The sequence below is a fragment of the Nanorana parkeri genome, unplaced genomic scaffold (assembly GCF_000935625.1).
Source record: "Nanorana parkeri isolate BGI_ZX_2015 unplaced genomic scaffold, ASM93562v1 scaffold280, whole genome shotgun sequence".
In the NCBI taxonomy this organism is placed as follows: Eukaryota; Metazoa; Chordata; class Amphibia; order Anura; family Dicroglossidae; genus Nanorana; species Nanorana parkeri.
This window is the reverse complement of record NW_017306548.1, coordinates 1,142,200-1,155,328: the sequence shown is the minus strand read 5'-3', so window position 1 is coordinate 1,155,328 and position 13,129 is coordinate 1,142,200. Positions and strand designations below refer to the sequence as shown.

General features: G+C 48.0%; 2 protein-coding genes across 2 annotated transcripts in view; both read left to right on the top strand.

Moving 5' to 3' along the window:
- The window catches only part of PDF (peptide deformylase (mitochondrial)), a 5,767-nt gene extending 2,182 nt beyond the window's left edge, over window positions 1–3,585 (top strand). Inside the window, exons 2-3 of the mRNA XM_018557342.1 lie at window positions 1,657–2,226; window positions 3,406–3,585. Of these exons, the coding sequence (XP_018412844.1) occupies window positions 1,668–2,226; window positions 3,406–3,563 (717 nt within the window). The 5' untranslated portion in view covers window positions 1,657–1,667 and the 3' untranslated portion in view covers window positions 3,564–3,585. The remainder of the gene's footprint in view (window positions 1–1,656; window positions 2,227–3,405) is intronic.
- Window positions 3,586–5,429: 1,844 nt separating this feature from the next.
- APRT (adenine phosphoribosyltransferase) overlaps window positions 5,430–13,129 on the top strand; it is a 9,583-nt gene continuing 1,883 nt past the window's right edge. The window contains exons 1-4 of the mRNA XM_018557343.1: window positions 5,430–5,540; window positions 7,316–7,419; window positions 10,007–10,140; window positions 12,055–12,133. Coding sequence (XP_018412845.1) covers window positions 5,455–5,540; window positions 7,316–7,419; window positions 10,007–10,140; window positions 12,055–12,133 — 403 coding nt within the window. The 5' untranslated portion in view covers window positions 5,430–5,454. The remainder of the gene's footprint in view (window positions 5,541–7,315; window positions 7,420–10,006; window positions 10,141–12,054; window positions 12,134–13,129) is intronic.

The window sequence follows — 13,129 nt, the reverse complement described above, 5'->3', positions numbered from 1 at the left end:
TTCATTTTATCCCCCCCCCCCCCCCCCAATGTTAGTGTAAGCACTTACCTTAAATTATGTTTCTTAATCCGATCTTCTTTCCTGTCGTTTTCAGCTGTCCCTCTAGCGCTGACTCCTCTGAGCTAGTTGGCACTTCCTGTCCCACGGTGTCTGTATGCGGGCGCACGCTGTCCATAGACTTACCTTGTGTCTCTCCTCGTCTCCCGGCCGAAAATCTGAACTGCGCATGCTCCCGCCCCAAGATGCTTTGCGGCCGCCCAAGATTTTTCAGATTTTCGTACGAGAGCGCGCGGGGAAGACACAGGTAAGTTTAACCGCTTTTAAAGTTTTTGCATATATCTACTGCTTGCTAGCAGTAGATGTGTGCAAAGAAAACGGAGGGTTTAATAACCCTTTAAAGATTAATTTCATTATGAACACAAACTTCCCTTCTCCATGGCCAATACAAACTCCCGAAAATGTTTTCAAAAACTTCCTGCAGTACAAAGAAAACTTTTAGCAGCCATGACGCCATCTTTCTTCTACATGGATTTCTGCTATCTCAGACTGCATAGTAATACAATTTGATGCAGAACCAAACAGGGTTATTCACTAAAGGGTGAAGAGTTTGGGGAAGGCCGGAGAAGTGAACAATCTAGGACAACATAGCTGAACTGGGAAGTGAGCTGAATTGGAGAGTTTTTCCAAATCAGCAATTTTTGCCTAGATTGTTCCCTTCTCCCGCCTTCTCCAAACTCTTCACCCTTTTGTGAATAACCCTGAAAGTCTTTAAAAAAAACATTGCTAGCAGATCGGCTTTTATTAGGAAGGAAGAAAACTAGGGATGCACCGATATATCGGCCGCCGAAACATATCGGACGAAAATGGCACTTTTGGCTAGATGCCGAAGGTGCCATTTTTGTGCCGATACAGCGCGCATCCGTGGTTTCTTTCCTCCCTGCTGGGACACAGAGCAGCGCCCAGCGGGGATGAGAGAAAGTGTCACAGGCGGCCGAGCGCTGCGAGAGGAGAGCGCTGTGAGTGGCCGCCGTCTCTCCTCCCACACCGCTCGGCCACCTATCACAGTCCAGCAGAGCGGTGTGGGGGCAGAGACAGCCAGCGGTGTCACAGAAGGCTGGGCTCTCCTCCCTACACCGCTCGCTCAGCCTCCTGTGATCATGTCAGAGAGAAGAGCAAGGTACACACTCAGTGATCGCTGAGTGTGTGTGTACATAATTGAGGACATAGTATGGTTACTGTATCCTCAATTATGAATGAATGGGAGAGATCTACATCACCTCCTGTAATATTCCCCCGAAGCCCCTAAAAATAAAGTAAAAAATATTTAAGAAAAAAATGAATAAATAAATATAAAAAAAAGTTTATAAAATAAATTAAAGATTTAAAAAAATGAACATTTTCGGTTTTGGCCTGACAATTTTTTTAATTTCGGTTTCGTTTCTGAGATTTCCATTTCGGTGCACCTCTAAAGAAAACTAAAGAACGTCCTTTTGTGTATATGTTCGTACAGAACGACCGTTCACAGATATTTGCAGGACAGACAACTCTGCAAATAGTTTATAAATCAACCCCTATGCTTGTGGCCCTGACAATTAATAGAATGAGCTTTATTCATATTGTAAATGGAGTTCTTCAACAGCTGTATTGTATCTCTAGGTTTCCAAGTCATGTTGGTGAACAAAGCCTGCAGGGTTTTTGGTCTTCTCATATCCCACTACTCACACAGTGTGGTCCTCAGTGGTCTGCAGTCTTCTCGCCTGTGCTCCTCATGGACTGGAGTCAAGAAGCGCAATTACTGGAAGTATCTAAAAAGGTCCATACTGGGTGCCCCTGCCCCGCCGTACAAGAAAGTGGTGCAGACCGGAAATCCAATCTTGCGTGGCCAGGCTGAGTCTGTTCCTCCCGAACGTATTCCCCACCCTGAAACACAGGCCTTGCTGAAGAGGATGACGCAGATTATGAGATCCTGTGGCTGCGTGGGACTGAGCGCCCCCCAGCTCGGGGTTCCTCTCCGCGTTATGATGCTGGAACTCCCAGAACATCTATGCCAGATGGTGCCTCCAGATGTGCGGACATTTCGAGAAATGGAGCCGTTCCCTCTGAAGATTTTTATAAACCCGACCATGCGCATCCTGGAGTCTAGAAAGCTTAGCTTCCCGGAGGGCTGCAGTAGTGTGCAAGGCTTCTCCGCTGTGGTACCACGGTGCTACTCTGTGGAGGTATCGGGTAAGTCACCTCCATTCAACTGTGGCCACTTATATCAAAGGTTTGAGGGAAGCTTTGCCTGTCTGTGTTGTTTCCCAGCACCCAATTATACTCCTCCTTTATTGGTAACATCCTGTAACAGAGGAATCTGATTCGTTGTTGGCAGACTGGAAGCCCAACTCCAGCCTAAACTTCTAGTTTTAAAGGGGAAAGGTTAGAAACTCCATCACGTTTTTAATGCGGTCTGCGTCCCCGCTTTAGGGAGATTCCCCCCACTTTCTGTTTTTCTTCTGACACCTGTGATCTACCTGGAGGGGGAATCTCCCTAGTGGACATCAAGAGCATACAAAAAAAATAACAGAGGTTCTAATTCTTCTCCAGGCTACTACAAACATATTTTCTTAGTATGGGTTTTAGCTGTGCGGCGGGTTTCCCCCTTTAGCCAATACAGGTAGCCCTCGGTTTGGGCCGTTTCAAAATAGCGCCCTTGTCAGCCAGTCACGTGACCGCCATTGTAACAGCAGCGCCACCTAGTGTATCCTTAAGGGTATGCAGGGGAACACTATACAGCTGCAAATGGCTGGAATACAACAGTATGTACAGTACTGTGCAGTCTCTGGCAGCTAGATCAAGTCATAGATGGAGAATCACGGCTCAATCAAAAAACTGGACACCTACAGTGGGACACTTAGAGGTGTGGTGGTGCACACATGGAGATGCGCTGGTGGCACAGGGATACACACGGAGATATACGCAGCCACTTAGAGACAGGCTGGAGGCACAGGGGTACACTTGGAGCTACAGAAGAGCATAGGGTTACACTTGGAGATACACAGGGGTACACTTGGAGATATGGAGGAACATAGGGGTGCACTTGGAGATATGGCATGCAGAGGTTCATTTAGAGATATGGAAGCACACACAGGGGTACCCTTGGAGCATTCATAACATTCATTTCAAAGCTTTAAATATAGTGTATTATGTCACCTATGTCATTTTTGAGAGGCCTGGAACCTTCACTTCCCAATGACTTGCATTATATACTGGGTTTCAAATGACATTGGTTTCTATTTGCAACCATTCCTTCTGGAACCTAACCCTGGCGTAATTTGAGGATTACCTTTACTCATTTACTCTCCATAATGTATCCCGCTTGACTTGACATAATGCAGCTTATTTCTATCATTTTGCCTTTCCTAGGGCTGAATGAAAAGGGGGAGCAGACTAGCTGGAAGACGCAAGGCTGGACAGCCCGCATCGTTCAGCACGAGATGGATCACTTAGATGGAGTCCTCTACATTGATAAAATGGACTCCCGAACCTTTGTAAACATGTGCTGGATGGAAGTCCATGAATGATGAGAAGGAACACACCGGCCTTTTCTATGATTAGAAGTGCAACCCTTCTCCCCATGACAAACTCAGGGAGCCCCCCACTGATGAGTACTGCACCCCAAGTAGCGGCTGCTTGATGTATGGGACTTTTTTTTTTTGTATGAACTGATTAAAATGTAAAGTCTTTCACACATGTAGTCCGTTGTGTAGCTGTGTTCTGATCTCCATTCGTCTAGTATTTAGTTATTTCTCTTACTAGTCACAGGAGAACATTTACCAATGTACTCCTGGGACCCAAAGTCATCATCTAGTGAGCTACTGCCTGCTATATGCTGACAGCGCAGAACGATGCTGCAGCCAGGAAGGATCCTGACAATATTGACAATATCCGCCCCGCTTCTTGATTGACAGCTGGCTCCTCCTCTCTAGAGCCAGAGGCATCTGTACCCGCCCCAGTCACCCCTCTGTGCAGGGAGAGGATCGTTAGCACTGGTCACATGATCGCTCAGCTCTCTGTATATAGAGCCAGCTCTATATACAATCGACTCTGAGTATTTGGAAGAGTATATTTTACTAGCAGGAGATCAATTTACATTGGCTATTTAAACTCTTTACAGCACAGTAGTAGATCACAGCAGAACCTCCAGTCAGCATCCACTAGTGTGTCACATGCTGGCTGCACGTGGGATAAATGAGAAATAATTATGTATACTTAAAGTTGGACTCCCAAGTATTATTGTACCTGGAGGAATGAGGACCTGGAATGAGGATCTGGATGAATGAGGACCTGCTCAGACCAAGAGAATGTATGGTGCTTTGTATGCACTGACTTTATTTAAAGGGGAACCTGCGCTGATCGCTTTTACCTGTCACAGGGAAATCTGCGGTATAGCACCGGAGGCTTCTAGAGCCAGACATCTGGAACTGGCACTTGTTCCCGGGCTGTGAAGCCCCTTGTAGCCTCCTGTATTGTATGGAATCCATGACCGCGAGTGTTGTCAGGTCCAATGTCTGTGGTAGAAGCCGCTGTAGCCGATCTCCACTACAAGGGACTGTCCTGGGACTGGTATGCAGCTCAGGGGCTGGTGAGGATTAGATTCACATCTGTCAGAGATATTGGACCCCATAACAGAATAATTTAATGCTTCAACCACTGAAGTGAAGTGTTAGTCCCACCTGTGGCCCTTTTGTGTTTGCAGTGTGGCCCTTGGACCCCAGCAGTCAGTAGTGGGAGCATTGTAATGTCTGTGATCTCTAGCAGTCTTGTGTAAAGTGTCCTTAATCTCTGACTGTCTCCTATAGCATGACACCAGTCTCCAACCACCCCTGTGGAACAGTCTCTGACCATTTCCTCTAGTAGGTATATTATATGTGGCCCTTTGGTGATATCAGGGGCCACATCTGAGGCCTCCCATGGGAAAAATACAAAGCTAGTGCTGGGTGACCATCTCAAAATGTCATGTCTGTCTTGCTGATTCCTCACTTCTTGAGCCCACTGAGCTGGAACAAGTATGAAAATGAGCAGCTGTGACTTCTATTCGTTGCACTTCGGCGATTCGGAACCTGTGGAAGCCTCAGGATGGACATGACAGTCAGGCACCCCCGCAGTTGTTCTCTAATGGCACTTTCTGTGTGATGAGCAGAGTCATTGTGACGCCTGGGACCCGGCGGAGTCATCCGGCTGACATGGAATTAGATGGAGCTCCAGACGTAGCTCAATGGAGATGAGAGACAAGCAAGCGAGTATTCTGGGCACGTGACTTTCTCTTTGGTGGGCGTGGCTAGCTCGTGTGTCCTACAGCATCTGAATTTTCCCGGGATTACTGTATACACCGTGTAAGCTCCGCCCACTTCCTAATCACTCTGATATTACTTCCGAGTCTTTCACGTGGTTGGTATCTAGCTGTCAGTCACCATGATGAGTGAGGAGGAGAAGCGGGCGGTGCTGTACCGATCGGTGCGGGAATTTCCTGACTTCCCTTCCCCCGGGGTGCTGTTCAGGTGAGTGGGGGTGGGACCCATGGGTGTCTGTGCTGTCCCCTCCCCCGCCAATAGAGTCCAGTTCATCCTCTGCCTGCAGCCTTCATGCACAGGGCAGCTCAGACCCCCATATAAGGTAATGGGTGTCTGTGCTGTGTCCCCCCCTATAGAGTCCAGGAGGTCATCCTCTGCCTGCAATGTCTGCAGCCTCCATGTATAGGGCAGCACTGACCTCTATACAGGGTAATGGGTGCCTGTGCTGTGCCCATCCCCCCTATGGAGTCCAGGTCATCCTCTGCCTGCAATGTCTGCAGCCTCCATGTATAGGGCAGCACTGACCTCTATACAGGGTAATGGGTGCCTGTGCTGTGCCCATCCCCCCTATGGAGTCCAGGTCATCCTCTGCCTGCAATGTCTGCAGCCTCCATGTATAGGGCAGCACTGACCTCTATACAGGGTAATGGGTGCCTGTGCTGTGCCCATCCCCCCTATGGAGTCCAGGTCATCCTCTGCCTGCAATGTCTGCAGCCTCCATGTATAGGGCAGCACTGACCTCTATACAGGGTAATGGGTGCCTGTGCTGTGCCCATCCCCCCTATGGAGTCCAGGTCATCCTCTGCCTGCAATGTCTGCAGCCTCCATGTACAGGGCAGCTCTGACCTCCACACAGGACACAGGACACACGATTGGAACGATATGGCTGTCCTGGGTTCCTGTGCATTCTGCTATTGCATAGCTCAGGGCTGGATTTACAGGCAGTCTGATCATTTTCAGTAGGCTGACAACACACAGGAATTGACATAAACACTGACATGCTTCATGTCTCCTGACGCAGCATGATTGCCATTTATTTAGATATGTGCATCCCGAGTGCATGTACTGTGTGCGTCACTGCCTAGCAGGGGTGGGGAACCTCTGGCCCTACAGCTGCCTGCAGCCTTCGTGCACAGGGCAGCTCAGAACTCCATACAAGGTAATGGGTGTCTGTGCTGTCCCCCCCCCACCCCCCTATAGAGTCCAGGTCATCCTCTGCCTGCAATGTCTGTAGCCTCCATGTATAGGGCAGCTCTAACCTCCATACAGGGTAATGGGTGCCTGTGCAGCAGTGGTGGGGAACCTCCGGCCCTAAAGCTGAGGTGAGACTACAAATCACATGATGCATCTGTCTCTGGAGGCATGCCAATGGCTGTGAGAATCTTGCAGTGCCTCATGGGTTTTGTAGTTTCACCACAGCTGGAGGGCAGGAGGTTCCCCACCCCAGGCCTAAAGGATGCTGATGTGCTCCTGTGTGATAGTGCGTTAGTGACCTTTGCATTGCCCTAACACACCTTACCGGCTTTATTGCAATGCTGTTAATTTTTAATGGCTTCACAAAGCATCTTTGTTGCAGTACAACACAAGGCAAGTGGTGCATTGGCAGCCCTTTGAAATGAATGGGTGGCTCCAAAGGGCAAGTTAATGTGAGTGAACTCTCCCAGGGCTGTTCAGGGGCAAAGCATCTCTGAGCCAATCAGGTCTCTCACAAATAACTAGCTTGTGGACTTGGTGCCAGGCGGTATGTGTTATTGGCAGCTGTTGGTTCCAGAGCTAAAGCCTGCCAGTGATGCTGGCAGCGGATCTAAGGTCTGGAGCACATCAGGCTGCATGTTGGGCTCAGAGATGTGAATAAGCTGTTCGCACTCATTCGTCTTTCCTAGAAATGAGGAGACTGCAGAATGAAATAGGAAATAGAAATACACGGGCAGTGAAGTGTAACTCTTTATCAGGATTATTCTATCGCTTGTGTTTTATGGCAGAGATATCACGCCGGTCCTCAAGAACCCCGCCGCTTTCACCGCCTCCATCGACCTGTTTGAGAGCTATGTAAGGAAGAACTTCGCCAAAGTGGATGTCATTGCTGGTAAGAGACCTGGAAGGTTTTTGGGTTGTGTACAGAACACACTGCCTGGCCAAAAAAAAGTTGCCCCTGGATTTAGCTAAGCAGGTAGGTGAAAGCCTTCCATTGGATAATAGGTCTGGGTCAGTGGTTCTCAACCTTTCTAGAGCCGGGACCCCTTGGTAACATTTGCCAAGTTGTGGTGACCCTCAACCGTAAAATGTAGGGATGCACCAATACTAGTATCTGTGTGGGCTCTCTGGAGGCTATGCGGGCTCTCAGGTGGCTAGTGGGACTCTCTGTTGGCGTCCAGTGCGGGCTATGTGTTGATCAAGTACTCACCTCCCCTCACTCCTGCCTGCTCCCCTCTCTCTGATCCTCTCTGACCACTGCTGCTGCAGCGCCATCTAGGAGAACTGACAAGGCTGCGCTAGGAGGAGGCTGAGGTGCCTCTTCCCTAGAGCAACACAAGGCATCTAGGGACCCCCTCAACTGTGGGTCGCGACCCACAGGTTGAGAACCACTGGTCTAGGTTCAGCAACGTTATGTCCCCCCCAAAAATGAGGTCAGAGGTCTACCTGAATATACCGAATGAGGTTTTTCCATTAATGGATTTTTTCATTCCTTGATGGCATATTCCAAGATGACAATGCCAGGATTCATCGGGCTCAGATTGTGGAAGAGTGGTTCAGGGAGCATGAGGCATCATTGTCACACATGGATTGGTCACCACAGAGCCCAGACCTGAACCTCATTGAGAATCTTTGGGATGTGCTGGAGAAGGCGTTACAGTGATCTGACTCTCCCATCATCACTACAAGATCGTGGTGAACAATGATTGCAATGGATGGAGATAAATGTGGCATTGTATAAACTTATGGAAATGATGCCACGGCGAATGCCTAACGTATAAAGCTAAAGGCGGCCCAACAAAATATTAGAGTGTGTGAATTTTTCTTGGCCAAGCATTGTATATGAGTTGTGTTTGTGACCCTGCCCACTGTAGTCTTCATATTGGTCGGGGGCCAAGCTTGACCTTTACAAGGTAAGTTAACATTCCCCAATCTTTTTACAGGACAGCTAGCTTAAAGAAAATGTATTCACAATGCTCTGATCTTTGGTGGCGTTGTAAAACGGCAAGGGGCACAATGGTTCATATATGGTGGGATAGCGTCCAAAGGGGAATAAAGCATTGTAGTCTCCAAAGGGGAATAAAGCAATGTAGCCTCCAAAGGGAAATAAAGCAATGTAGCCTCCAAAGGGGAATAAAGCAATGTAGCCTCCAAAGGGGAATAAAGCAATGTAGCCTCCAAAGGGGAATAAAGCAAGTAGCCTCCAAAGGGAAATAAAGCAATGTAGCCTCCAAAGGGGAATAATTATGTAAATATTGCGATGGGGAAAATTACAGGAAATGGTTCTATTTTTTATTTTTTTTTACTATTGATTCCCAATAAAATGAAAATTTGCTACCAAATTAAAGCTCTGTTGGTTCCACAGAAAAAAATGGGAAAACATATAATTTTCTTTGGAACTGATAGGGCTTTAGTTTGGTAGAAAATTAGGGTAGATTATAAAAACATGAGGAACCAAGGCATCGCCTTAATAGGGAAAAAAAAATGCTCTGAGACTTAAAATTGAAGGAAAACAGACTTTAAAAAAAAATATAGAGGGGGGAGCCCAGGAGAATTAGTATCACAGCATTTTAGTACATTATGGCAGTCTTGTATGCCAAAATGACCCCCTCCGGCAGTGCCATGTCCGCACACTCCTCCCTATCCTGCATTCCCATCTTCACCCCTAGTCTTCTTCCGAGTTCCGAGGCTTCAGCCGCTTGATTGGCCAGACCCCGATGACGTAACTTCTGCGCCTACGTTACTTTATCTCGGCAAGGATCCTGCCGAGCCTGTGCACGTGCAGCTCAGTCATTGCTGACAGGCAAGTACAAGTTTCTAGGACAGAAGAGACCTTCACAATCCCTTCTGTCTGAGGAAGCCTGCTGGTTGGCAATTTTCTTTAGAGAAAAAGACTTCACTTCCCCTTTAAAACAGAACTGAGGGCAAAAATGTTCTTAACCCTTACAATGGGGCTATCCCCGCACGGCAAGGGTTAAATGCTCATTTTTGTCTGGGTGCTAAAAAAAAAAAAAGTTGTACTATGGCCGCTACTCCAGCCAGTGAAGCCGGTCTAGTCATCCTGCTACAGCGATGGTATGTCCCTCGGGGTCCTCACTTCCTGTGCACTGTGTATAGAACGCGATGACTCAAGGATCCTTGGACCGCTGCAGAGAAGGGGGAGAGACCAAGACCATGCCGGCTCTGAGGATTGGGTGGCTATTACTTTTTTTTTTGAGCACCTAGGCTAAAAGGAGTACTTAACCCTTGCAGTGTTAGCCCCAATGTAAGGGTTAATAACATGTTTACCCAGAGTTCTGCTTTAGGAGGATTTAAAGAGGAAAATGAACTGTGGACTCTTTGCGCTCATACAATTATGTACATATTAACATGACGGTAACACATTTGCTGATGGCATAAGGTGAACATGTTTAGATGAGGATTTTGGTATGTAGCAGGCAGAAATTGAGTACCTGTCACCACTTTTTTTTTCCTTTCAGGCCTAGACTCCCGTGGCTTTCTGTTTGGCCCAGTCTTGGCACAGAGATTGGAAATTGGCTTTGTGTTAATTCGGAAAAAGGGAAAATTGCCGGGTCCAACAGAGTCCTTGTCTTACTCCCTGGAATACGGGAAGGTGCGTAAACACTATGTATCCATTTAAAGCAGATTTTTATTAACCCTTGCAGTGTCTTGGTTCAAAAATAACAAAGAGATACTCACCTGATCCTCCGGGCCAGCCGGCTGTGACAGCGCTCCCTCCAATTTGTCTTTTCTGCTGCAGCGATGGCATGTCCCTTGTCCTATACACTGTGTATAGAATGTGATGACTTGAGGATCCTTAGAATGCTGCAGCGGAGGGCGAGAGAGGCTCCAGGGACCGGTCTAAGAGCAAGCCGGCTTGGAGGACTGGATGAGTATAACTTTATTTTTGAAGCTAGACTTAAATAAGCCGTTAACCCTTGCAGTGCGAGGGTAGCCCCACTGTAAGGCCCCATTCACATTGGGCGATTCGCAAATCGCGCCATTTGCATTTTGCGCGATATCGCTCGTTTGTCTCGCGATTTCGCGCAAATGCTTGCATTGAGCAACCTAGAATCGCGGCAAAATCCGCTCCAAAAAGGGTCCTGCTGTAGCGACAGCGACGGTCAGAGCCCCATTGAGATGCATTGGAGAGCGATATCGCGCGGTAAATAGCCGCGATATCGCGGGAATTGCCGTGCGATAAATCGCTCAGTGTGAACGGGGCCTTCGGGTTGAAAAAATATATATATTCCCGGAGCTCTGCTTTAAGACGAATGGGAGGGTGCGTGTAGCACAGCCATGTCCAAGTAACTGGCAATGTGCGCTGAGAAAAGTCGGTGAAAATTCTGAGATAAAGCGATGCCAATTGAACAGCAGATTTATTTCTGGCCTTTCAATGTAGGTTTTATGGTGCTGGGGGTATTCCTGCTTCTGGTCTCTAACACATCGATGGTTAGCAGGTATCTTTTAGATTATCATGCCAGACTTTAAACAGTCTTTGATGGAGAATATCTCCAATTTCTGTCTTTGCACAGACAGTTCATCAACATTCAGTGGGATGAACTTTTCTAGAATATTCATTAAATCAGTTTGTGTGGTCATCCTAATAAAAATATCCTTCATAATTCGGGATACACCGATACGAGTATCGGTATCGGTGCCGAGTATTTGGGCTAGTATTCACACTCGCCCAAATGCTCTGATGCCTAGCCCGATACTTCCGGTATCAGGAAGCCGGGCAGCGAGTCATTACACGCTGCCTGGTTTCCTGATTGGCCGGGAAGCCGGCTCCATGCTCCCTGGTCACTTGTGACGAGAAAGCATGGAGCCGGCTTCCCAGCCAATCGGGAAGCCAGGCAGCGTGTAATGACTCGCTGCCCGGTTTCCTGATTGGTGAGGAAGCTGGCCAATCAGGAAGCCGGGCGCTTTGTAATGACACGACACCCGGCTCTCTGATTGGCCAGGAAGCCGGCTTCATGTTCCCTCATCACCTCGTGGGAGCATGGAGCCGACTTCCTGGCCAATCAGGAAGCCAGCTCCATGCTTGGCCAGAAAGCCGGCCCCATGCTTTCTCGTCGTGTAGTGACGAGAAGCATGGAGACGGCTTCCCTGGTAATCGGGAAGCCCGGTGGCGATTCATCACACGCCGCCTGGCTTCCTTAATGGGACTTCCGGTATCTGTATTCGGTATCGGCGAGTACCGGAAAAAAAATATTGGTACTCAATACCGAAAAACGGGTATCGGTGAATCCCTATTCATAACCTACTGAAGAGTTCCTGTGGGCAGGTGATCCTAGAAGCCCCCTGCTCATGTGCCCGCCTTTGTCAGCAGCCTGCAGTCTCGTGGCACTTGAAGTCAAATAACAGCCATCCCTTGCAGTATCGGCTTAGTCTGAGATGGGTTTAATCCATCCATATTAGGAGCTGGGGCTAAAGTTTTTATTTATGTTTGATCTTATAAAAACCGCACTGTGTTTTCTCTTTCACGTACACAGCCGGCAATAACTTGTTGAACATGTTTCTTCAGGCAGAGCTTGAGATTCAGTCGGATGCTGTGGATCCCGGACAGAAAGTTGTGATTATTGATGACCTTCTGGCAACAGGAGGTAAAATATTTTCTATGATGAAGGCAGATGCAGGGACGGTGCTGAATTAAGAGCGTGTATAGCAGGGGTAGGCAAACTTCGGCCCTGCATCCTTTCTCTGGGAGTCATGCCTGTGGCTATCAGAGCCTTGCAATGCCTCATGGGATTTGTAGTTTCCTCACAGCTGGAGGGCCAAAGTTTGCCTACTCCTGGTGTATAGGCTAGTTTGGGTAATGGGTAGGCAAACTTGGCACTTCAGCTGTGGTGCAATTACAAATCCCATGAGGCATGGCATGACTTCCAGCGGCAGATGCATGATGGGGTTTGTAGTTTCACCACAGTTGGACGGCTAGAGTTTTCCTACTCCTGGTTTAGGTACATATGGGGGTATTCTCCCCTTTAGTCTAAGGCTAGCAACACAGGGTTAGAGTTCTCAGTGTGGTTGGAGGAATCTCCACTGCTGGCTATTGCATTCAGACAGCCGCAGCACCAGTGACTGTTAGAACAGCCGAACATTGACTGCATCTGGTAGGCAGCAGTCCCTGTGCGGCCAACAATTTGGATTTTGAAATCTACTTTTGTTTGAGCCGGGTGGTGCTGACAGGTGCTGACCACTCATATCTTTGTTTGTAGCTTCATCACAGCTGGAATGCTGAGGTTGCCTGCCCCCCATCTACTGGCTGAAGTACTTTCTGAGTGACTGACCTATTTCCTAGGTCTTAGGATAACATAATTATTGGGAAATGAGGAAGAGAGTTTGGCTGGATTATATTTTACCCATTTCCCGCTGAATTGGCTGAACTTGGATCCATGGGTTTCCCTGCTGGAACCACCCAGCTAAACTTCTTCTTCTTTTTTTTTTTTAAATGGAGCCAGGTTGGCTGAACAGTGACTGCAACCAATTGTATGCAGTCACTGTTTGGATATGTTGTCAACCGTGCACACCAGCTGTCAGAATAAAACAGCATGGCAATGTTTAGCATGGGCGGGGGAATGAAAAACATGTCTCAGAAGTCC